Here is a 26,346-nt window from a genome sequence, read left to right on the forward strand (position 1 = left end):
GAGCGGGTTTCTGACTTTCAGAGCTTCCCGGGCCGCCGGTTCCGGACTGACGTCTGGGCCGAGTCTAGGGCCAAGCTTTGGCCGCTGCTCGCGGTTCCCGACAGGCTCACGCGGTGGGCGGGGCGGCTGCGGAAAGGCGCCGCCGCAGAGGCGTGCCGGAGAGGCCCGAGAACCGTAGGAGGAATGGGCTTCATTTCCTCAGACTGAAGAAGGGAGCTTATCTGAGGGAAGAGCCCGGGACCGCCAGCCAGGCCGCCGCCGCGCGGTCGCTTCTCTTCCTGTGCTTCCGGTTGACTCGTCTGGACGGTGAGGAGTTAGCTCGAGTGACCTCAAAGTCCCTTTTAGTTCGGACTCTGAGCTCTTCACAGTAAGGTGTGCCTAGCGTTATGGGGTGGGTGGGTGGGTAGAGTTACTGTCCGTCCCTCCGGGTTGAAGGGGACTTGGACGGACCGATGAATGGTGTCTGGGTAAAGATGCAGGTGCCTCTCCACCTCACCTTGTTGGCCCGGTAGAAAGCCGAGTGCATAGAAAAGTCGGACCACGTGGGCCGTCCACGCCGTGCCATTGTTTACAGCGCATCACCTGGCAGCAATAATAAACTAGTACTTTTGTTTGTTAGGGAAACTCTTAGAAAATAAAGAGGTATCCGCCGCCTCCTAGTATATCAGAGCTGTGCCCCCCGAGACCTGAGAAAGGGGCAAATTTTGGACAGGTAGTTGTAGGATCAAGAACCATGGGCAGATTGTTTTGGGATGAGACGTGAATGTTTTGTAGTTTTTAATTCCCCTGTGTCATACAATGTTTATAAAAGAGATTAAAATTCTGTAGAGTCAGGCAGGTTGCTTTTAAGAGGGTTTAAATAATAAAAATTTAAATCGGGGAAGGAAGGATTCTAGAGATGGTAGAGCAACACTCGTATTCTACAATTAAAGAAAGCAAAAAAAAAAACAAAACAGAGAGATAGTACAGTGCCCAAAATGACACAATTAATTTAGTGGCAGAGCTGGGACTTTGGATAGTATTTAAACGGAAGTTGTTAGTCAGTGTTCTCAACGTGTGTTACGCCACGACATGTATAAGGGAAAATATTTTTTGTTTTATTCTTACATAATTATTACTTAATTTGAGAATGTGCTTTGGATTTCCATTCATTGTAGCACAAGTTTTTTTAACATAATTTTAAGTATAAAGAACATAATTTGAGTACAAAACTGTCATTAAAAGAACATTAAATAAGCGTTACTATATTTGGTAAATGGTCAAGGCAAAAATCATGATGGTATGTGGATAACTGAATTTTGAAAACAGTGTTAATGGACTCGCCTAGAATAGTTCAGGGAATGGGATATTACTTCTGCGTTGTTCTATATGGTTTATATTATTGAAACTTTAAATGTAGTTTTCAAAGAAGAATGGAGGAAAATATGAAGCTTGCTACAGTGGAAGATACTGTGGAGTACCGCCTGTTCCTGATACCAGATGAACCAAGGGACCCAGAAAAACACAAGGAGATTCTTCAGAAGTATATTGAGAGAATAATGACCCAATTTGCACCTATGCTGGTCCCTTATATCTGGCAGAATCAGCCTTTCAATCTCAAATATAAACCTGGGAAAGGTAAGGAAGGCTCCTTCATTTATTTTGATTTGATATGCGTGGCTTTTAAGGTTATTCTGATAACAGTGATGTATAATAGCCCATAGTTTATTCAGTGTTGTCAGATTTAGATTAGTGATGCTTGCCTATAATCAGTTAAGCCCTTAAAATTTTTTTTCATTCATATTGATGAAAAGTTTCTAATAGTCATTACCTTAGAAACTAAGGTATATCAACATTATTAAACTTGGGGCTATTCTTTTAAACCTTACTTTTCTGTGCTATAATATATCTGGGTACCTATACTAAACAGATTCAGGCATCTTTAGCTGTTACTCTGTATTTCTCACTATTGATGTGTTTAGTAGGCTACCTTGTTTTGCATGGTTGTTTTGGTAGCGATCTAAGAGTGGCTCTGCCTGGCTTATAAAGAGAAATAATTGGGCTTTATGGCCATTGTTTGCCACTCAGAAGCATTTTGAGATTTTTTCATTGTCTTCCCTGTGTTGTTGGTTGTTGAGATCTGACCTCTGGCCAAGTATGACACTTTGTCCTATGATTTCTTTAGCTTTATTAAAGTGAATCATGGATAGGTGACCAGGCTCCACTTATGCAATGACTTATGTGAGGTCTTGTTTCGGATCAGGAGGGTGGCATCTTGTGAGACCAGGCTCTTAATTGGTGGGGAAGTTTTGATTACTGATTCAATTTCCTTATGAGTTATAAGTCTGTTCAGATTTTCTGTTTTTTGACCCAGTCTGGATAGATTGTGTGTTTCTAGGAATTTACCCATTTCTTCTAGGTTATCCAATTTGTTGGTATACAATTGTTCATAGTGTTATGGGGTGGGTAGGTGGGTAGAATTACTTTATATTCCTTTATAGTTCCATGGAATAGGTTATAATATCCCCTTTCATTTCTGAGTCTTCTCTCTTTTATCTTAGTTAATCTAACTAATATTTTGTCAGTTTTGTTGATCTTTTCAACAAACCAACTCAGTTTATGTTGATTTTTTTCTATTGTACTTTTGTTCTCTATTTCATTGATGTCTGCTCTAATCTTCATTATTTCCTTCCTTCTGCTAGCTTTGGATTTAGTTTGTTCTTTTTCTAGTTCCTTAAGGTGTAAGGTTAGGTTGTTGAGATCTTTTATAACTATGAACTTCTCTTTTAGCACTGCTTTCACTGCATCTCATAAGTTTTGGTATGTTGTGTTTTTGTTTTTATTTGTCTCAAGATATTTTCTAATTTCCCTTGTGATTTCTTCTTTGACCCATTGGTTGTTTAAGAGTATGTTATTTAATTTCTACATATAATTGGATAATGTACTTGTTTGAAAATTCTGCTCCATCCAAATCTAGCTACCTAATATTTGCAGAGCATTTGTGCCTTTGCACATACTTTTCTGTCTTTCTGGAAAGTCTACTTCTGGTCATTCCTCCAGATGAGCATAGCTCAGATATAACATCCTTTATGTTCACATAGTCCTCAGTGCATACCTCTGTTTATCATCTTGTTTTGAGATGACTTGGTTGTCTATCTCTTGTCTGGACCCTCAGCTCCTCAAGAGTAGGCTTCTTGTATCTTGTTCAGTATTGCAACCCCAGCTCCTAGTATAGTACCCAGAGCATAGTCAATGAATGTTTGTTTAATTGAATGATTCTTTGTATGTTTATTTGCACTGGCAAATTAATTTGGTTATATGATTGCTTTTCTCTTGTTTTTAGGAGGTGTTCCTGCTCATATATTTGGTATGACAAAGTTTGGAGATAACATTGAGGATGAATGGTTTATTGTTTATATAGTAAAGCAAATTACAAAGGAATTTCCAGAATTGGTAGCAAGGTATTATAGTTATCTTAATAATTCTAAAGGAATTTTATTGTTGAAAATGATGACATTTTTATCCATTTAGTAATTTTCCTTCTGTTGTCTGGTAGAAATTGTACAAATTTAGAACACAGCTTTTTTTAAAAAAAAATGTGTTTTTATTGATTTCAAAGAGAGGAAGAGAGAGAGAAACATCAATGATAAGAGAGTCATTGATCCGCTGCCCCCTGCACGCCCCAGACAGGGGATAGAGCCCACAACCGGGCATGTGCCCTGACTGGTAATTGAACCACAATCTCCTGGATCCTAGGTCGACGCTCAACCACTGAGCCACGCCAGCCAGGCAGATTTTTTTTTTTTTAATCCTCACCTGGGGATTTTTTTTTTTCATTGATTTTCAGAGAGAGTGGAAGGGAGTGAGGTGGGGGCAGAGAGAGAGAAACATCAACATGAGAGATGGGTAGGATACCTCCCGAACTCACCTGAGGGAACATGGGGCCCAGTAACCCTGCCCACCCTTCGGTGAGGGGGCAACGCTCTGACCACTGAGCCAAACTAGCCAGGGCTAGGACACTGATTTTAAAAGTGACTTCTATGTTTTCTTCCTTTTCTCTTGTGACTTCCTTTTCTCGAGAAAGAATGAAAGTATCAATGGAGAGTTCACCTTCCAAAAAATTTCAAACAAAACCCATTTGTTTTAAGTTCCTTTTTTTTTTTTTTACTTCTCATTAGGAAAGAACAAATACACATGGTAAAGAAAGTTCAGATACAAAGGGTGTACTGCTTTTACTTCTCGGAAGTAATCATCATCTTATTTCTTGTGGATCTTTAAAAAAAAATTCCATACACACACACATCCCACATATTTCACAGATTCTTTACCATGTCTTCGTCTGTTAGACCACAGCTAGGATTTTTTGATAAATTGTATATATAAGACATTCAAAGAGATATCAGTGAACAATTGTATAGATAGCAAAGTAAATTCTAATTCAGGTTTTTCGATGGGAACATATACTTTTCTGTAATGACCAAATTTTGCCAGCAGAGGGCGTTTCACCCACTTACCTACCACTGGTCCTAGTTTCTTCGCCTCCATCCAAATTCTGATCTTTTTCTACCCACCCAAACTGTCCCCCAGCGGAACAAAAAGAAAAACAACAAATTTGAGAACTTAATATTATATCGAAATTTTAAACATATATAAAAGTAGAAATAATGAATTCACATGTATGCAATCACACAGCTTAAAAAATTATCAACTCATGGTTGTTCTTATTTATATGTGCCCTTCCCCTACTTCCCTATCACATAAGATGATTATAAAGCAAATCTCCATTGCTATGCCATTTGATCTTTAAATACTTCAGGAAGTAAGTCTAAGTGATAAGAACTCGCATTTTAAACACTGCTGCCCGGGCCTGGGTGGCTCAGTTGGTTGAAGCCTCTTCCCATGCGCCAAAAGGTGGCGGGTTTGATTCCAGTCAGGGCACGTACCTAGGTTGTGGTTCCAGCCCCATGCCCATCTGGAGGCATGCAGGAGGCAACCAGTCATGTTTCTTTCTCTGTCTCTCAGTCTCTTTCTCTCTCTCTCTCTCTTCCTGCCCCCCCTACCCCTCTCTCTAAAATCAATGAAAAACATGTCCTGGAGTGAGGATTTTTTTAAAAAATCAAGTAAATAAAAATAAACACTACTGTTATCACACTTAAAAATAATTAGCAATAATTTCTTAATAAATGATAGAGTTTTAAATGAACAAATAGAAAAATATTTGTTTCTGTCTTTATAAGTATAATGAGGGGCAATACCTTTTTTTTTTATGTTTTTATTGATTTCAGAGAGAGGAAGGGAGAGGGAGAAATAGAAACATATAAAAGTAGAAAGAATGAATTCACATGTATGCAATCACACAGCTTAAAAAATTATCAACTCATGGTTATTCTTATTTATATGTGCCCTTCCCCTACTTCCTTATCACATAAGATGATTATAAAGCAAATCTCCATTGCTATGCCATTTGATCTTTAAATACTTCAGGAAGTAAGTCTAAGTGACAAGAACTCGCATTTTAAACACTACTGCCTCCTGCACACCCCATGCTGGGGATCCATCCTGCAACCCAGCCATGTGCTCTGACCAGAATGAAAGCTGTGACCTCCTGGTTCATGAGAGGATGCTCAGCCAACTGAGCCACAGGGGCGGGCAGGGGCAGTACCTTTTATGTGAAGATTCTGATGTTATATATTGATGGTTCATACCTAAACACCAGGCCTATGAAAGCTCTTTAAATAGTAGGCTTCTACTGTCTTGAGAGGTGGTTGTTTTTTCTAATTAGAAACAGGAAGCCTTTCTAAAAGTCTCTGCATTAATCTTCCTAAGGCACAGCTGTAACTATCTTACTACCCTACTCTGAAACCTTTCATTCCTTTTGTCTATAAAAACTAAACTCATTGTCATTGATTCTGCCAACAGTTAAAGCTCTTCCTAAAATGATATAACTGCCTCTCGAGTCTAATTCTTTACTAGTTGTCATTCTCCAAATATCTGCCTTTAGTTGCCACCTCCATGAGGTGTTTTTTTTAAATTGAATTTATTGGGGTTAATTGGTTAATAAAATTATATATGTTTCAGGTGTACAGTTCTATAACACATCATCTGTATATTGTATTGTTTGTTCACCACCCCAAGTCAAGTCTCCTTCCATCGCCATTGCTACCTCCATGATTTTGCTTGTGGTGTTCCTTCTGCAAAAAATATCTCCCCTTTTCTCCCTCCATTTCCACCCATTAAATAACCTAGAACCATATGTATAATATGCTACCTTTTGTGTGACCAGAGAAGAAAGTAAGAATTTATAGTTTTATTAGCCAGATTATGCATAAGCAATCTCTAGAAGGATAAATTAGAAATAACAGTGGTAGAGCAGTAAGAGTTTGGTATATAGGAACAAAAGTAGGAAAATTTTTCATTGTATAACTTTTTTTTTTTAAATCCTCACCCGAGGATATTTTTTCCATTTCCTTTTAGAGAGAGTGGAAGGGAGAGAGAGAGAGAAACATTGATGTGAGAGAGACGCATCAATTAGTTGCCTCCCGCATGAGCCCCCACCAGGGCCGGGGATCAAGCATGCAGCAGAGGTAAGTGCCCTTGGCCAGAATCGAACTCGGGACCCTTCAGTCCCCAGGCCAACACTCTAACCACTGAGCCAAGCTGGCTAGGGCTCGTTGTATAACTTTTTATGTATTAAAGTTTTATGGTTTAAAGTTTTAACCATGTGACTGTATTATCTGTTCACAAATTTAAAAATTATGCAAATAAGGCAAAATAAAATTATCTTTCAAGGCCCAAATGATACCTCTTCCATAAAAACTTAACTAATCTTGGCTATATGTGATTTTTTCCTTTAAAACCTTATAGTACTTTGTGTATTTTTTCATACTTTTGTCTACTGTTATTTATTTGTATACTTATTTTCTCTCCAGCTTCCCCATACAACCTTATAATCTTCTTCAGTGCTTAATGGTATCTTAAACATTTTGCTGTATTATAGCAATCTGCACATAGTACTTAGATATTTACTAAGATGAATGAAAAAAGTGTATTAGATGAAAAATATATTAATAAAATCTGATTATTAGCAAATATATGCTTTATGAATGCAAAATTGGAACTATTTTTGCATTAGGATCGAAGACAATGATGGTGAATTCTTGTTAATAGAAGCTGCTGACTATCTCCCTAAATGGTTGGATCCTGATAATAGTGCTAATAGGGTAAGTATACATAAATCTGGAAAATTTAGGGAGACAAAATCATATTGCAACATTTTTCATATGTACCTGTGTTTGTCAGTGCCTATTGTGAAAATTAAAATGTGTCATTTTGCAGGTGTTTTTCTACCATGGGGAATTGTGCATTATTCCTGCTCCGAGGAAACCTGAAGCAGTATCCTGGTTACCCATTACACCCCCAACAGTTCCACAGGCATTGAATATAATCTCCACACACCCAGAAAAAATTTTGGCTTCAGAATCTATACGAGCTGCTGTGAATAGGCGCATCAGAGGGTAAAAAAAAATACACTTTCATTGCTAGTCAGGGAGCCTTATGCTTTAGTGCAGTTCAAGTCTTTTGTTGAATGTAGAATTTGTTCACCTAGGTTAATGCTAATTTTCATTCTGTCTTCATCCTTCATGAAACTGACTAACAAGTTATAAGTAATGTATACTTACATATTTTAAAATCAAGAAACATATCTTTTAATTCCAACTTAAAAGTGTTGTAACCCAGTCCCAATATTTTTACATTATTTACCTTAGAAATTGTGGCTAAGTATTATTTGTATCCATGGATAAAAATTTTGAGGCCTTTAGAAATGGAAACCTCGGAGCCCAGTGCGCTCGGGTGTTTTCAGTGCTTCCAGGCTGTGGGTGGGATTCTTTACCTGTGGGGACACTTCAGCTTCTACTCAGAAGAGAAGGCCCAAGTCTAATTACTTATTAGTTCAACTGTTCAAATTTGAGGACTTATTAAATATTTAGTACCACCCAGGTCTTAACAGTATAAAAATCTCTTGGCTTTGTTTCACTATATTCTGTCTGTACCGTTTTTTTACAAGAATAAAAACTTCGATTTTATCCTTGTTTCAAAGCATAGTAAAGTTTTTGTTTCGTTTTTATTGAACCACCTTAATCCTTTTTTAACAGTTTCCATTTCCTCCTACTTTTTCTCTTCCCTTCTTTCCTGCAGTTTTAATATGTACAGTATTTTTTATCTTTACCTCTTTTGTCACTCTGTATCTCACTGTTGATGAACCAAGACGTTAAGAGAGAAGTAAATGGTATAAAAATTCTAGATATTTACATATCATAAAATAAAAGTAATAGTGTTACTTGTCACAGGTACCCCGAAAAAATTCAAGCCTCCCTCCATCGAGCTCACTGCTTCCTCCCGGCTGGGATTGTGGCCGTGCTAAAGCAGCGCCCCCGACTAGTGGCCGCAGGAGTCCAGGCCTTTTACCTGCGAGACCCCATTGACCTACGAGCCTGTCGTATTTTCAAGACGTTCTTGCCTGAAACTCGAATAATGACGTCGGTAAGATATCACTCTTGGTCATTTTGTTTGTCTCACTGGAGAGTTGAATGTTATTTTAATTCTTCACTTGAAAAAATTGGGAACATTCTCTTTCCTCATTGCAAGCTAATACACTTTTTTCCCTCCCATCCAGTGAGAATGATTTCTGCCTATTTTATATCTCAATGTTTCCTACTTATTTCTCACCATGTTTTCTTAACTTAAAACATTTCATTTCATTTCTTTTAGAAAATTAAGAATTATTTTTTAGCCCTGGCCAATGTGGCCCCGTTGGTTGGGGCGTCGTCCATACACCAAAGGTGGCAGGTTCAAAATCCCAGTCAGGGCACATACCTAGGTTGCAGGTTCGATCCCCAGTCAGGGCACATACAGGAGGCAACTGATTGATGTTTCTCACATCAATGTCTCTCTCTCTCTAAAAATATCGTTTAAAAAAAGGAATTATTTTTATTTTCTACCCATCAAGTTGCCAAATAATATAACTAATAATAATAAGAATTCCATTTAGTAATAACTAAAAAGTAGACAGTGAAGGAAAATTTTATGGTATGTGAATTATCTCTCAATAAAGCTGCTCTTAAGAAATATTGAAAGTGAATAGATTGGATGTTTGCATTTCATATGAATATGAAATGAATACAATAAATGAAGTTATTGTATTAACTATGAAATGACATTCAAATTTTTAATTTTAAGGAAATTATCATGTATTTTGTGTTCCAATGTCCAGGTCACCTTCACTAAATGTCTGTATGCCCAGTTGATGCAACAACGGTTTATGCCCGACCGGCGGAGTGGATACACACTGCCTCCTCCATCTCACCCCCAGTACCGAGCCCATGAGTTGGGCATGAAGTTGGTAAAGTTGAACCAGACAATTTTATTTTCTTCCTACATATATAAGTGCTCTTAAGAGAACAATGGCACCTCATAAAAAGTCTAGAAATGTACCCTATTTATGCGAAAATATAGTAAAATGTGGCATTTCAAATAAGGAAAAGTGGATTATTTGGTAAATGATGATAGGACAACTCTGGAGCCATCTGAATATTAAAGTTGATTCACTCACACCTATACCAAAGTAAATTACAGTTGGAACAAATATTTAAGTGAAAAAATTGAAACCATAAAATTTGAAATGTTGATAATCTGAGTAGGAAAGCCCTTTCTGATTTCTTTGAAACCAGAAGCTAGAAAAGATTGCTATGTTTGATCATGTGAAGATTAAACATTTCTGTGTGGGAAAGAAAACCCCCATAAATAAAGTCAAAAGAAAGTAAACATGGAGAAAATACTGTATTTTCAATTTAAATGACAAAGCTGATTCCTCTAATATATAGAGTTCCTGTAAGTTAATGTGAAAAAAAATACCAATCAGTTAATAAAAAATGTTCAAAAACATAAAAAGATAGTCCGGAGGAAAGGAAATACACAGTTTTTAATCTAAACATATGAAATATGTTGACCCTTGCTCATATAATAAATAAATGCAATTTAAAGCTACAGAATAGTATTTTCACCATTTGATTGGCAGGTGTCAAAAAGTTTGATGATATATACTGGATTGGTGAAAATATATAAAGAAATAGTACTATCAAACATTATTGATGGGAATATAAATTGATTCAGTGTCTTAGAACAGTATGTTAGTATCCATCAACACTGAAAATGCACAAACCCTTCTGCTCAGCATCTTCACTTCTAGAAATTTATCCCCCATATATTTTACATGTGCACAAAGACATCTGAGGATACTCATGACAGCACTGTTTATAGTAGCAAAAGATTGAGAACTACCTAAATGTCTGTTGGTAGGGAAATAGATACATTATAGTCTGCCTGTGAAGTGAGGTGGATAAATTGATGTGTGCTCATACAAAAGGATCTCCAAAGCATATGATGACTAAGTGAAAATGCAAGGTCTAGAGCGGTGTGTATGTCCCCATTGAGTGACAAAAGGGGTGCAGTAGGAGGACATGCATACCCAGACACACACTGTTGGCTGGAGTGCATAGATTGCTTCTGAAGTGACGTGCAAGAAACTGATAACGTTAGTTTCCTCTGCAGTGATTGGGGAAGTTCCCTGTTTGAATTATTTTGCTGTGTGCATTTATAATATTTTTTAATGAAAGGACTCAAAATGAAGTGACTTTCTCACTTTACTATGTCTGAGACCATGCTAATTCATTTCTAATTTCTGTTAGACAAGAAGCCTGCAAGCCTTTTTTAAGAAAACAAGAAATAAGTTTAAATTCTAGTTTAATAATCAGCAAGAAAAGGAATCTCTTTGAAGAGAACAAGAATCCTTATTTTGTACTATTTGCTTTCCCTTTATAATTTTTAGTAATCTACCAAGATTGAGAGATTTGAATAAAGTCAGATTTTTCATAAAATTCAAAAAGTGTTACAAACATCCACGTGTCTGTGCGTCCAGTCACCTAATTCTTGAGCGTGGCTAAATGGAAAATAACCTAATAATGCAAATATTATCTGTTTCCTGTAGGCTCATGGATTTGAGATCCTGTGCTCTAAATGTAGCCCACATTTTTCTGATTCCAAGAAATCCCCTGTGACTACCTCACCGCTCTGGACTGGCTTCCTTGACAGTCTGAAAAAGAATGATTACTTTAAGGTAGGACTTGCAATGCATTTTTTAAAATATATCTTTATTGATTTCAGAGAGAGGAAGGGAGAGGGGGAGAGAGAGAGAGAGAAACATCAATGATGAGAGTCACTGATCAACTGCCTCCTGAACGCCCCCGGTGGGATCAAGCCCGCAACCTGGGCATGTGCCCTCACCGAGAATTGAATGGTGATCTCCTGGGTCATCGGTCGATGCTTAACTGCTGAGCTATGCTGGCCAGGCAATCAATTATTTCTTAATAATTAATTAAATAATAGAAAATGGTAGAAAACCTTCCAGATTGGAAAGAGGCCCTTAATGGTGAAAAGGATTAGGAACCACTGCATCTAACCTAGTCCCCTTATTTGAAGAAAGCAGAGCCCAAACAGTATGTTAATGACAAGACAGGCACTAGGACTCAGACCTCGTGAAACCATGTAACATGCACAGCCTCCCTGAAAGTTGCTGGTAAGCAGATCATTTTAATGACGCCATGTAAATAATGTTCTGATGGGCCATTATTATTTTTTTAGGGACTGATAGAAGGTTCTGCGCAGTACCAGGAAAGACTAGAAATGGCAAAGAACTACTTCCAACTGTCAGTAAACCGGCCAGAAAGGTGAGTGTATCACTACTCAATCATGGGCAGAGGGGTAACTACCAGAAGTCAAGGGGTTACTTACTCTTAGGGATAGTTGCAGAAGTTGGAGTTTACATGTTTAAATGGTTAATGACGCCCTAGCAGGTTTGGCTTAGTGTTTAGAGTGTTGGCCTGCAGACTGAAGGGCCCCAGGTTTAATTCCTCGGTTACAGGCTTGATCCCCTAGCCCCAGGTCGCTGCATGTGCAGGAGGCAACCAATCAATGTATCTCTGTCATGTTGATATTTCTCTCTCTCTCTCTCTCTCTCTCTCTCTCTCCTTCCACTCTCCCACTCTCTGAAAAGCAATGGAAAAAATATCCTCTGGTGAGGATTTAAAAAAAAAGATAACTAAAAGAAAAAGAAAAAATAAACAGTTATTGGCAAGGATCATGATTACTGAAGGGGTTTGGGTTGGGGGAGAGGAGGTGGTGTGCAGACTATCCCTGGCACTGGTTGCTGTTATCAGCATCATCGCATAATAGCTAACATGTATTGAGTACTTACAAAGTGTAGTTTAATTCCCCCTTACAACCCTATGAAATAAATATAATTGTTATTGTTTTGTATTTATAGCTGAGAAGCTGAGGCCAAGAGAGGTTAGATAATTTGCCAAAGGTCACAGAGCTAATACGTGACAGATCCAGGATTCACACCCAGGCAGTCTGGTATCGAGCCACGTGCTTAATTCCTATGGGATTTCTGGGCTGTGTTTAATTATTTTAAGGGGGTCTAAAACACAAGACGAAGCAGGCATATTTTTACTATTGGCAAAAAATTGCAAGTAGCTTAAATGTCTAAAATATTTAATTAGACAGGAGAGACCTTTATTCCCTAAACCAGGATAATTTCTAAACAGTTTAAAACCAAATTCGCATCTCCCTCCAGACCTATTCTTGAATTTCCAATTTTTTAAATAGCTGAATTAATATCATAGACTATGTCCCACTGTCTTTTAATAGTAGCCCCCATCCTCCTGTCACCCAGACCTCTGGGCTGTCCTTGGATCTGAGTCCCTAGGTCTTGTTTATTATCTGTGTCTTGCATCCTTTCTTACTGCCCAGCTACTCTAATTACTCATTTCTTGAGCTGTGGTAGTACCTACTTGTTTTCAACTTCTAGTCACTCTTCTCTTCCTATTCAACTATTAGAGCCAGGAGAATCTGTTTGAAATAAACCTTTAGTCATGTCACTCTCCTCTCCTAAAAAGTATTTGAGGTTGTGGTAATGAAAAGCTACACACAGTCTAAGTGTCTATCAATGGTAGATACGTGAATTACAGTGTTTTTATGCGATGGACTAACTGCCATTAGTTTTTTAGAAATTAGCTAAATATACATAAATCTAACCCAGGATTTCTCAATCTCAGCACTATTTACATTTTGGACCAGATAATTCATGGTGGGTGACTCTGTGCATTGTAGGATGTTTGGCAGCATCCCTGGCCTCTACTCAGTAAATGCCATTAGGATTCCCTCCACTCCCAGTTGTGACAACCAAAAGTGTCATCACACATTGTCAAATGTCCCCTGGGGGACAAAATTATCCCCAGTTGAAAAACACATCTATATTCATTTATTCAACAAATAAATTTGGGTGTTTCCTATATGCCAGGCCGTATTCCAGACATTGGGGATCCAAGTAAATCCAAAGTCTGCCTGCCGTTATAGAACTTGCATACTAGTGTAGGAGAAAGACAATAAACCACTATATGATATTAGATGGTGATAAGTGCTTTGAAGAAAAGGCTGTGTATGGGAGAGAGAGGTAGGCTGCTACTTTAGCTAGGTTGGTTAAGGAGCCCTTCCAATGAGAAGAGACCTGTATGAAGTGAAGGAATGAGTATATAAGTATTCGTGGAAATAATATTCCTGGTAAAGAGAACAAACAGCAAATACAACATAGAAACACATACACACACACACACACTGTCCCAGAAACACACACACACACACACACACTGTCCCAGAATGATACTTATTTCCATTGTTTTTCAGAGGGAATGGAAGGGGGGCAGGAGGGGAGGGAGGGAGGGGAACTTCAATGTGAGAGAGACACATCAATTGGTTGCCTGCCACATGCGCCCCGAGGCCAGCAACCAAGCTACTTGCCCTTGGCTGGAATCGAATCCGGGACCCTTTGGTCCAGGGACTGATGTTCTAACCACTGAGCAAAACTGGCCATGGCTATAATGTTTTTTAAAACATACAGATAGCCCAGCCGGCATGGCTCAGCGGTTGAGCATCAACCTATGAACCCGGAGATAGAGGTTCAGTTCCCAGTGAGGGTACATATCTGGGTGGTGGGCTCAATCCCTCCTGGGGAACGTGCAGAAGGCAGCAGATCAGTGATTCTCTCTCATCATTGATGTTTCTGTCTCTCTCTCCCTCTCCCTTCCTGTCTCTCCAAAAATTAATAAAAACATATTTTAAAAAAATAAAGTACATATACATGTTATTAGTTTGTTTGTTTTTTATGTTAAATGCATAAATGTAGCCATGTAATTAGACTAGAAGTAAGTATAACAATATTATAATTCTGGATGGTACAAATATGGACATTTGTTATATTATCTTTTGTACTAGTCTGTATTGTTCAAATCTCTTAAACTAAAATTAAAGATAGCAAAGGAATCATCATTGATCACCCACTGCTTATTTCATTAAGCCCAAACTTCTTAGCCATTTTAAGCTCACTGTGCTCTCATCCTAGTCTATCCACCTGTTCAGCCTCACCTTCCACACTTAAGCCAAACTAAATGCCACTTGCTCTCTGAACATGTTCTTCATGTCTCTGCCTCTATACAAATGTTCATTTTTAAGGACTTACTCAACTACTTCCATTCTCTTTCTCACTTTTTTTTTTAGCTTCTCTGCCTTCATCTCAGTGAATGTAATTACCTTCTCTTTTGGTTCTCCCTAGCATTTGGTATTCCTGTTTGATTTTATATTTTATAATTTATTGTGATTATTTGTATATATTTTTATCTCCTAGTAATATTTACATAATATGGAGTAGGGACAATATTTTTATCACCCACATGATTTAGCAAGGCATGCAAATATTTATCAAATGAACACAAGTTCATTATATAACTTGATTTGCTCCTTTCTGAATAGTTCAGACAAGGTTCCATCAATTTATATAACAAGTCACATCACCATCATAAAATAACTCTCTCATGTAAATAATCTCGGTACAATTTCCTCATCAGTTTATAGTAGGAGGAGCACAAAATAGTATCAGAAAACTTGATTTCAAGCCTTTGCTCTGTCCACTTAAATGACCTTGCAAAAGTTGTAGAAGTTCACTGGGCTCTGGTTTTCTCATCTTTAAAGCAGGATAGTAATTACTGGACTAAATAAGAAAATGTATTTTAAATGTTAGTCTAGCATGTAATACATGTTAGATTATTTTTTGTTCATACTTCCCTCTGGGTTTTCTTTTCCTCATATATAATATAGATACAAATTGAAAAAGTTGTGCCAGATCAGCAGCTTCATAATGATCTTCCATGGAGCTAGCTACAGAGTCAGAGGGGAAGGTAGAATAAGTAGGTCTCTGAGCCTCCATTTCAGGTCTCCAGCCTCCATTTCAATCAAAGCAAGGTTTTTTTTCAGTTTTATTGAAATATAATTGACAAAAAAAAACATAAGATCTTTGCCCAGCTGGTGTGGTTCAGTGGTTGAGTGTTGACCCATGAACCAGTAGGTCGCGATTCAATTCCCAGTCCTGGTTCATGGGTCGATGCTCAACCACTGAGCCACACCGGCTGGACAATAAAAACATTTTTTTAAAATTATAAGATCTTTAAAGCATGCATTGTGGTGACTTAATATATGTATACATTATTAAAGGATTCTCCTAACTAGTTAATACATCCATCACCTCATTTATTTGGTGAGAAAATTTACGTTATACCATCTTAGCTGATTTCAATTACATAATACGGTGCTATTGGCTGTAGTCATGTTTTACATTAGATCCTCAGACTATATTTATCTTCTAGCTGAAAGAGTTTACCCTTTTACCAACTGCTCCCTGTTTGTCTCACCCCCTAGTCCAGGCATCCACTTTTCTGTTCTGTGTTTCAATGAGTTGGACACTTTTTTTAGATTCTGCATATAAGTGATACCATGTAGTATTTGTCTTTGTCTGGTTTATTCCATTTAACATAATGCCCTGAAGTTCCATCTTGTTGTCGCTAATGGCAGGATTTCCTTCTCTCTTGTGGCTGAGTAATATTTCCTGTGTAATATACCACATCTTTATTCATTCATCTGTTGAACATTTAGGTTGTTTCTATATCTTAGCTATTATGAATAATGCAGCAATGAGTCCGGCTGGGCGTGGCTCAGCGGTTGAGTATCGATCTAGGATCCAGGGGATCAGGGTTCGATTCCGGGTCAGGGCACATGCCCGGGTTGCGGGCTCGATCCCCAGTCGGGGGCGTGCAGGTGGCAGCCGATCAATGACTCTCTTATCATTGATGTTTCTATCTCTCTCTCTCCCTCTCCTTTCCTCTCTCTGAAATCAATAAAGATATATTTAAAAAATTTTTAAAAATAATGCAGCAATGAACATGGGAGTGCAGATATATCTATATATCTTCAGTATTTTATTTTCATTTCCTTTGGATAAATTCCCAGAAATGGAATTGCTGGTTCATATGGGAGCTCTGTTTTTAATTTTTGAGGAACCTTCATACTGTTTTGTAGTGACTGTACCAATTTACATTCCCACCAGCTGTGCACACACACGTTCCATCTTCTCCACATCCTTGCCAACACTTGTTATTTCTTGTCTTTTTGATAATAGCTATTCTAACAGGTGTGAGGTAATATCTCCTCGTGGTTTTGATATCCATTTCTCTGATGTTTAATGATGTTGAACACCTTTTCATGTACCTGTTGGCCATCTGTATGTCTTCTTTGGAAAAACATCTGTTCAGTTCCTCTGCCCATTAAAAAAAAAAAATTAATTGAATTTATTGGAGTGACATTGGTTAATAAAATTATATAGGTTTCATGTGTACAACTCTATAATACATCATCTGTATATTGAATTGTGTGTTCACTGCACCAAGTCAAGTCTCCTTCCATCACTGTTTATCTCCCTATACCCTCTTCTGCCTTCCCCCACCACCCTTCCCATATGGTAATCGCCATACTGTTGTCTGTGTCTATGAGTTGTTTTGTTGTATGTTTTTTTGTTTTGTTTTTTGCTTAATGCCTTCACCTTTTTCACCCATGCTGTTTAGAGTATTTGTTCTAGTTCTGTGAAATACATTATTGGTAACTTGCTAGGAATTGTGTTGAATCTGTAGATTGGCTTGGGTAATATGAACATTTTAACGATGTTAATTCTTCCTATCCATGAACATGGAATATGCTTCCACTTATTTGTCTCTTCTTTAGTTTCTTTATTCTGTGTCCTTATAATTTCCCAATACAGGTCTTTTACATTCCTGGTTAAAGTTATTCCTAGGTATTTATTTATTTATTTTCTTTTTTTCTTTCTTTCTCTTTCTTTTCTTTTCTTTTCTTTTCTTTTCTTTTCTTTTCTTTTCTTTTCTTTTCTTTTCTTTTCTTTCTTCTTTCTTTCTTCTTTATGCAATTGTAAATAGGATTGTTTTCTTAGTTTCCCTTTCTGATAGTTCATTATTGGTGTATAAAAATGCAACTGATTTCTAGATACTTTTTTTGTATCCTGCTACTTTACTGAATTCACTGATCAGTTCTGGTAGTTTTTTGGTGGAATCTTTAGAGTTCTCTATAATTGTGTCATCTGCAAATAATGACAGTTTTATTTCTTTCCACCTTTGCCCTTTTTAAAAATTGTATTGTTTAGCTTTTTTGCTTTTGAGTCGTATGAGTTCTGTATATATTTTGGATGTTAACCCCTTATCAGATATATGGTTTGCAAATATTTTCTTCCATTTAACGGGTTGCCTTTTCACTTTGTTGATGGTTTTCTTTGAGCTTTTTTATATTTTAGAGTTCCTGGTAAATTTTGAGGAAAAGGGGTCTGTATCCTAAAACAAATATTTTAAAAGCAAATTAGACTGGATAATTCCTTTCATCTTTAAAATACTATATTTTTGTGATTATTCTGAGTGCTCTTATAAAAAAAAAAAAATTGTCTTTTTTTTTTTTTTTTTTTTATAGCTCTCTTGCTATGAGCCCAGGTGAAGAAATTTTAACCTTATTACAGACATTACCATTTGATATCAAAGAGCTTAAGAAAGAAGAAGCTAATCTTCCCCCAGAAGATGGTAAGTGATGGGCCAGGATAGAGCAGATGGGTTAGAAAAAATGAAAACATTCTACTAAGTCTCATAGGGCCCTTCCCCGAGAGTACCTTTCACGTGAATGTAGTATGGCAGTATCATGCTTTCTCTTTTTTCAGATGACCAGTGGTTGGATCTCTCACCAGATCAGTTAGACCAGCTACTGCAGGAAGCTGCTGGCAAAAAAGAACCAGAGCCCATTTCCAAGGAGGAGGAGAACTACGACTTAACTCAAGTCTCAGAGAGCATGAAAGCCTTCATGTCCAAAGTCTCCACCCACAAAGGAGCAGAGCTGCCTCGGTGATTTGTGTTAAAGTATAAGTATCTAAATAGTTATAACCAAGATTTTGAAGTCATCCATCACTGCCAAGTCCACACTTTTTTTTTTTAAGTAAATGACTTGTACTGCTTTGTTTCCCTGTTCTGGTACCTAGTACCATGATAACTTACTTATCTGGAGTCAGATTTCTAGTAATCTTATCCTTTGCCATCCTTGAAGTAAGCTAGAGAGTCCACTCAACAGATCTAAATGCCATCTCAGAGCCATTCAGGGCAACCACACACTTTACTCTCGACTTTTACTCAGAACCTGACAGGCTCTTAACATCTAGCTCTCAGCAAGCTCAGACTTCTGATCTTCCTCCTGCAAGCATATTGGAAGCTTCAAACTCAAAAGAGTGGGTTAAAAGGGTTCATCAGAGGAAGAAATAATAGAAGAAATGGGAAGTTACATTTGGCAAGTAATGGAAAAAAGGCAGATGAATTGTTGCTTGCACAGCAAATGTATCTTTATTAGTGTTGGTGCTCAGAGCTCCTGAGATGATTAAAATTGATGTTCGATGTTCTCTAAGAAAGCAGGGATAAGGGAAGGTTTGTTCTTAATAAGATTTGATTCTTAAAGATAAATAACTTTTTTTTGCTAATGTTAGCTATATCTTATGGGAAGCAAAGGGTGGGTAGATCCCTAAATGAACTTGAGTTAAATGTGCATAACCAAAGTGCAATTTTTACTTTGATTTTATCAGTCTTTCCCATTTCTGTTGCCTGTAGGACCAGTAAGTATAAGGATTTTTTTTATTTGAACTACAGTTTTCCTTGTTACACCTCTCTTGAGGTTGTATCTCTGGGAGTGTTCCTAAGAATGGCACTACTTTAGATAAAGTTTAAAGAGTTACATTCTGATCAATTGTTTTTTCCTTTAATCTTACAGAGAACCTTCTGAGGCTCCAATCACTTTTGATGCGGATTCTTTTTTAAATTATTTTGATAAGATTTTAGGTAAGTTACAGTGTGATGTTTCATTTTGAAACTGTAAGTAGTACGGGTGGGACAGTGGAGCATTGGATCTCTCAGAAGACAAAACAATGCTTTATCTTCATAATCTTGAGTTGCTTTCAACCATGAATTCCTGCCATCTTTATGATTCTGCAGAGGATGCTTAGCTCAGTGCTTAACATAGTAGTTGCTCATTAAATATTTGTTGAATGAGTGAATGCCGTGTGTTTAGATAGAGTTTACCTTGGCTCCCATATTACATTATTTTTTTCTCTTTTATACTTAATGCACTTACACACTAATAATAAGACAAATAGCCCAATAAAAAAATTACAGGATATAAAAAGGCATAGCCTTGAAGAAGAAATACAAATAAATATTTGAAAAATTAAGTTTTCTAGTAAGCAAGTAAATACACAGTAAAAATAAGAACTTACTTTTTTTGCCTATCTTATTGGCAAAAATTTAAAAGAATGATGATAACCAGTCTTTCAGGGGTTGGAGAAAGGAGCACTGTTCAAACTGTGGGGGTAGAAGTCGAAATCATCTTTTCTCAGGGCAGCATGGTACTCTAGAATGTTTATAACCTTTCAATTTCACTTCTAGGAATTTACCCTGTGAAAAGATATATGTGCTAAAGTGGTGATTGCAGCAGTGTAGTAGCAAAAAATTAGATTATCCTAAATGTCTATCAAGAGGGAAATGGTTAAATAAATCATAGTACAGTTGACCCTTAAATAACATGGGATTGAACTGTGTGGGTCCACTTACACGTAAATGCTATAAATGAATTTTCTCTGCCTTATGATTTTAATAACATTTTCTTTTCTCTAGCTTACTTGATTGTAAGAATACAGTATATAATACATTTAACATACAGAATATGTGTTAATCAACTGTGTATGTTATCAGTAAGACTTCTTCTCGTCAACAGTAGGCAATTAGTAAGGTTCTGGGGAGTCAAAAGTTATTTGCATTGTTCAGGGGTCAAATGTATACTTAATAAAGAATGAGGTTCACTTATATGTGGAATATAATAAAAACAAAATAAACTGATGAACAAAGTGGATCCAGAGACATAGAAGCATGAACAGAGGGATCTCAGGGAAGGCAGGGAGGGGGATGTGGGTGGGGAGAGATTAATCAGGGAATTTGTATGTTTATGGGCATAGCCCATGGACACAGACATTGGTGTGGGGAGGGCCTTGGAGTGGGATGGATGTGGGGTGGAGGGGATCAGTGGGGTTAAAAAGGGGACATCTGTAATATAAAAATAAAATAAAATAATGAGGTTCGTTGGTATGTTTTGACAGAGGACCTCCAAGATGTATAAATAAGTGGAAAAGCAAACCATAGTTCAATGTATATATTTGTGGGGCAAAATACAACTCTCTCTATACACACACACACACACACACAGAGCTGCATAAATAAAGGTCTGGATACCCACCAAACTGTTAAAAGATGTCTAACTTTGGGAAGAGAATGAAGGATAAGACAGTAATTTTGAATGGCTTGAATGTTTACATCAAAATGTATTCATACATAATGTAGTTTTTAAATTTTTTAAGTGAAAATTGGTAATTAATTGAATTCACTTTTTTTAAAAAGCGGAATCTTTCAGTTCAGCCTGTGTACTTTTCTGCAAATTTCTGCCAGCAGTACCATTTTCTGGAAGTGATTTTTGTGAAGAACTTTGCCTGTGTATATTGGTTCTTTTCTGCAAATAATATTCCACGTCTTTTGAGAGGTGTAATCACACAAAAACATTTTTACCAAGTGGCATTTTCTGTGTTGGGGTGTAGGGCCAAGACCTCATGAGTCGGACTCTGATGACGAAGATAAGGAAGACTTTGAATGTTTAGATAGTGATGATGACTTGGATTTTGAAACAGAGGAGCCCGGGGAAGAAGCATCTATAAAAGGAACACTTGGTGATCTCAAGTCATACATGGCTCAGATGGACCGGGAACTGGCACATACCAGCATTGGCAAAAGTTTTGCCACCCAGAAGCAAATGGTATATGTGTGTTTAACTTCTTTCCCTTTCTGAGTCTATCACAAAGGATAGCTAAAACCATATTTTATCTTAGTGGGTTTTGGGTTTTTTTGGTTTGTGATCATTTTTTTGTGATAAATTTTTTTATTTGAAATAAAGAAGAGTACTAATTTTTCCTAACTCTGGTAAGATGAAGAATTATTAATTTTATTTTCCTAAAACAAGTTTAATTATATTATTTATTCTGTGTTATCTATCAGGATTTAAAATAAAGTCATATGATGTGTTGAAATTAGTATGTGGTACTACTACTAACAGCTTAAATTGATTTTTTTTAAAAGGAGAAATGACCTTAAACATCCAAATATTTTTCAAATCTTAATAGTGTTTGATTTGTAAGTTTCCCTAATTTAAAGCCAAATTTATAATTCATCTTCCATTCATGTTTTAATACTAGTTTTTATACCAACAGTGTCTAACACTTGACAAAGTAGGGAAATAGAAGGGACCCTGGAGTCTCATGGATGAGGGTTTGAAATCCATCTCTGCCGTCCACTGTGACTGTATCCATTAATCAGTAATCCTCATGTCATAGAATTAACATGAGAACCAAGTGAAACAACAGTAAAACCCATATTGGCTCTTAATTAATGTTATTCCCTTGCTTTGATCATCTAAACCACATTTAAAATTATAGCCACTTCCAGTATTGCCAAAACCTAATAGAAATCATACATTAGATTTATCTAAAGTGGTGTTTCTTAAATTTTAATGTGAATATGAACCACCTAAAGATATTAAAATGTAGATTCTGGTTAAGTTTGTCTTGGGTGTGGCCTGAGATTTTACATTTCTAACAAGCTCCCAAGCAGTACACATGCTGCTGGTCCATGGATCAGGTTGCATCTTTCAAATTCTTCCCCCAACCTGTGAAATCAGAGGCTCAAGTTGCAATTCAGTCTTTGTGGTTCAACCCCCAAAAGCTTCAGGTTTTTACTTTAAGTTTTTTCACTGGGGGAGGTGAGGGAGAAAATCTAATTTCTTTTACTTAGAAACAAATTTTAGATTCTTTTTTTTTTTTTTTTAATGTTAATTTTTGTGTTTATTTTTTGAAAACTCTTAGGCATGGTATAAATGTACCTCTTTAACCCTGGTTTTCTCCTTTGGGCTATTTCAGGACAGGGAAGAAATTTGTTCAATTTGTAGAAACTTTTCCTAGAAAGAAGTGTGTTATAATCTTTGGAACCAAATTTTAGTATGTGTTAAATTACATAGTTTATCAGACTTTGTTTTTGCTTTCTATCAAGGATAATTTGGAATTCCATTTTACGTTGTTGGTTGGCTTTTGCATGGTGACTACCATCAACCTATCTGCATATTATCCTGTGATTTTCTTTTCCCTCCCTGAATAAGGAATCTCTATCGCAGACTACCAGTAACAATTCAGATGAGGAAGATTCTGGTGCAGGAGGATCTGTTATGACACCAGTGGATGTAGACCTGAACCTGGTTTCAAATATTTTGGAATCGTATAGTTCCCAAGCTGGACTGGCGGGACCTGCTTCCAACCTCTTACAAAGCATGGGAGTGCAGCTGCCTGACAACACTGATCACAGACCCACAAGTAAGCCACCCAAAGATTAACCAGCAAACCTCGCCTACCTTTTTCCTTTTTAAATAAATATTGAATATGAGTGTGCTCATTTCTACTTTAGAGGACTCATTTAGTAAAAAATGTTTGTTCATTACAAGTTGCACAGGTTGACTCTCCTCAAATGTCACCCTCTCTGCTAGGGTCTTTGTCATCTCCAAGGGGTATGCATAGGTTTTGAAGTTAGCAGAAGAATCAGGCCCCTGAGATGAGAGTTACATACTCTGTGTTTAGACTATTGCTTATTTTTATCAAGGATTAAGTGTTGGGTAGAGAAAGGAAGGTAGTCAAAAATAAGGAAAGGAGTATCTTTTTTATTTCAGTTACCATGAGTGACCTTGAGCCACGCTCACTCTGGTGACAAATATTTTAATGTTCTACTTGTTCTTACTATTCTACTTCATAGACCCCGTGGGTTCTTTTTATCCTTAGCACCTTCACAATTAATTGCCACATAAGTATTTTCCAGCCAGGTCAGCCTTGTACCAAAGTTCCTTTTATTTATCTGTCATGTTCAGTATCCTAACCTTGTCCTCTTTTGCCTCGGCTTTCAGATATCCTTGGAGTTCTAAAAAGCAAAGCTCTCTTCCCACTCATTGCTGGGAAACAAAGTTCAATGTTGCAGCTTCTCCTATTAGCCACTCTCATCTTTTCTTTTCCAAAACAACACATTAATCCAAAAGCAAACAGTTACTCCATGGTAAATTTGAGAAACACGCACTCTCCCCTTTCTATCCCGTATTTTCAGACTGGGGATGTGTACACATGTGCTCACAAACACACCCACATAGAGATAGAAAAGATTGGGAGACAGTAATACACATGGACCCTGAACTGTTTTCTTCTAACTGCAATATATGAGGAAATCTCAGGACCTCTCTTTCGAGAGTGCTTTTCCCTTCTACATGCCGGGTTCAGCTCAGGTCAGAGCAAGCTGCCAATCTAACAGGACAATCATGTCCCATCACCTTTTATCCCTCAACATTTCCTGATGAAGGCACTTTGATTTCCCACAGCAATGATGGTTTGCTGGCAGTGGTGACAGCAATGACCTTTTGGTTTCAAAAGGAAATTCATTGCTGCAACTTTTCTAGTTCTAGAATGTCTTTTTCTTAGTCCTAGGGAACTTTGATGTATGCATAATCTTAGCGTTTCTGGCACTCACGTATTTAATCAACGACTCTTTCCCCAGCCATTCATTCCTCTTTTCATACTGGCCTCCAACAGTATTTCTTCTGCACATTGCTTCAGTTATTCAGCAGACTTGGAACCTGGACTTAAACATCTGTTACACTAATAAAGGGATTCCTTTCCTCCCCTCCTCTTTCCCCTCCAAATTCTCACTTCTGCAATTTCCTCACTTCATAGGACAGAAAAACACATCTGAGCAAAGGTGTGGAAATTTATTTTATTTCCTCCAGATAAATTCTTTTTCCCTGTGACAAAAGCTATAAAATGACATCTATGAATGATGGGAAATCCTAAATTTAGTTTATCCCATAAAACTCAAGAAGTGGTTTGTCCTCACTAATCCCTTAGTTGAAGTTACAACACTTACTGGATGTGCACGTGGCAGCAACCATTTTACATTTAGGAAAACAGGAATGGCAAAGTGACCATCATTTCTGGGTCAAACACTGATCAAGTAACAGCAAAAAAGACGAACCATCTTGAGCCACTGGGCTGCAGTCACCTCCACAGAACCTCATTGCACCTGACATCACAGAGGACCCTGGGAAGACCTTAGCTCCCACATTCCTCATCCCTTGAGATGACTTAAGGAGATATGACTTCTGTTTAACTACCATGTACAGAATCATTACCTGTACATGAATTCAACATGTTATGTTGTGCTATCTGTCTTAATTCTGTGAGGGTAAAAAGTAACTCAGTGGTTTTAGATTTGCTATATAGATTTTCAATACTAAGATAGAAATTTTAACCAAAATTACACCAGGCACATTTTGGCAGTGAGGTATAAACCGAGCATTAACAAGCTACATGCCAAAAGATATTTCCTCCCAGGGTCTCGGAGAAAATGGGTAAACAAGGGCCCACATCTAAAGCAAATCTTGAGCCCTCCCTCTGATTTCTGCTTGCTCGGGCATTTCTGAGTGCCTATGAGTAGGAACGTCTTTCAGTAACGCTGTCGGAAGAGGTGTCTTGCTGTAGGCTCACCTTCTTCTCAGCCTTAATACAAGGTCGGCTGGGTAGGGCCTTTTTTCACCTCACCCTTTTCAACTGATCTTTGATAACCCCCCTGCCGTCCCTGGGATGGAGGTGGCTGATCTGAGCTAAGCAGGCAGGGAAGAACAGGTCGGGTTTTCTACCCACTCCTTAATCAGTTGGTGGGCGATGGCTAACTTAGGGGGCAACCAGAAGGAGGAAGTCCCGTTCTGTTGCTGAGCATATGGGTGGTTTCTCTTCAGGGCTGTGACGACCTCATCATGACTAAACCAGGCAGCTGCTTCTAGTTCTCTCATGTTCACCTGGATCTGTAACACATAAGGAAAAACAGAATGTAAGATTAGGAGCTACAGAATTTAGAATACTATGGCCAAAGGTGAGAAAACAGTTCCAGAACTCAACAATCTTAGAAGATAATGCCTGGGGTCCACAGCTGGGAGAGAATCAATTCTAGGCACTGCCCAGAAGCAAAAGAGGCATAATTAAGAGATGAGCGTTAAATATATTTTTTAATAGTAAAAAAACCCCACCAAAACATTTAAAAAGGTGTTTAACATAGAGGGGTAAATTATGAATAACACTTGTTTTGCTTTGCACCTTTACTGATTGTGTAACATACAAATGTTTCTCTTCTTTAAAAGGTAAAGGTTAATTAATGATCACCAAAATCACAGTATTTTCTTTGCAAGAAGCAAAGTAGTACAAACTGAATCCACAGGAAACTGAGACAGATTAGGTATTAATTCATTCCGTAGAAACCAAAACACAATTGACAGACTTTGGTAGATGGGGACCACAGTGCCACCTGTCAGGGGTGCTACAGGAGAGCAAGATGAGGCTGGATAAGACAGTATCTAAGTCCCTTTCAACTAGAAGTCCCTATAATCATTATTATGTGACTGATAACAATAATAATGGTTAATAATAATTAGTGCTCAACATCCTGATTGACTTGAGCAATAAGATCAATCTTGAAATCAATCATTAAATTTGATATTTTATGTGCCTAAACTATGTGAGACGCTCTGTTCAGTCCCGAGGGTGAAAGATAAGTTGTCTCATGACTGAGGTGTATACAGGGGATAATGGCAATCGTGCTGGCACCCCCAGTGTTCATGGCGATTACTTTCTTTACAAAGATTGGAAGTTACTTCAGCATGTAA

The 26,346-nt window shown here is 37.5% G+C and overlaps 2 protein-coding genes across 8 annotated transcripts in view; one reads left to right on the top strand and one right to left on the bottom strand.

Moving 5' to 3' along the window:
• The window catches only part of ECD (ecdysoneless cell cycle regulator), a 27,357-nt gene continuing 1,011 nt past the window's right edge, over positions 1-26,346 (top strand). For 2 of the 5 annotated variants that reach the window (XM_081158201.1, XM_081158200.1), the window contains exons 1-14: positions 38-372; positions 1,400-1,617; positions 3,323-3,440; positions 7,112-7,199; positions 7,315-7,493; positions 8,328-8,520; positions 9,251-9,379; positions 11,024-11,152; positions 11,677-11,762; positions 17,950-18,056; positions 18,191-18,371; positions 19,282-19,349; positions 21,152-21,366; positions 22,759-22,969. In XM_081158201.1, coding sequence (XP_081014327.1) covers positions 1,413-1,617; positions 3,323-3,440; positions 7,112-7,199; positions 7,315-7,493; positions 8,328-8,520; positions 9,251-9,379; positions 11,024-11,152; positions 11,677-11,762; positions 17,950-18,056; positions 18,191-18,371; positions 19,282-19,349; positions 21,152-21,366; positions 22,759-22,969 — 1,909 coding nt within the window. In that variant the 5' untranslated portion in view covers positions 38-372; positions 1,400-1,412. Of the gene's footprint in view, positions 373-1,399; positions 1,618-3,322; positions 3,441-7,111; positions 7,200-7,314; positions 7,494-8,327; positions 8,521-9,250; positions 9,380-11,023; positions 11,153-11,676; positions 11,763-17,949; positions 18,057-18,190; positions 18,372-19,281; positions 19,350-21,151; positions 21,367-22,758; positions 23,092-26,346 lie in introns of those variants that run through there. The other 3 variants (XM_081158202.1, XM_081158204.1, XM_081158203.1) reach the window with 3 other exon arrangements.
• NUDT13 (nudix hydrolase 13) overlaps positions 24,391-26,346 on the bottom strand; it is a 14,868-nt gene continuing 12,912 nt past the window's right edge. For all 3 annotated transcript variants that reach the window (XM_081158211.1, XM_081158213.1, XM_081158214.1), the window contains one exon: positions 24,391-25,491. In XM_081158211.1, coding sequence (XP_081014337.1) covers positions 25,291-25,491 — 201 coding nt within the window. In that variant the 3' untranslated portion in view covers positions 24,391-25,290. The remainder of the gene's footprint in view (positions 25,492-26,346) is intronic.

This window comes from Miniopterus schreibersii (genome assembly GCF_964146895.1).
Source record: "Miniopterus schreibersii genome assembly, chromosome: 14".
NCBI classification, from domain to species: domain Eukaryota; kingdom Metazoa; phylum Chordata; class Mammalia; order Chiroptera; family Miniopteridae; genus Miniopterus; species Miniopterus schreibersii.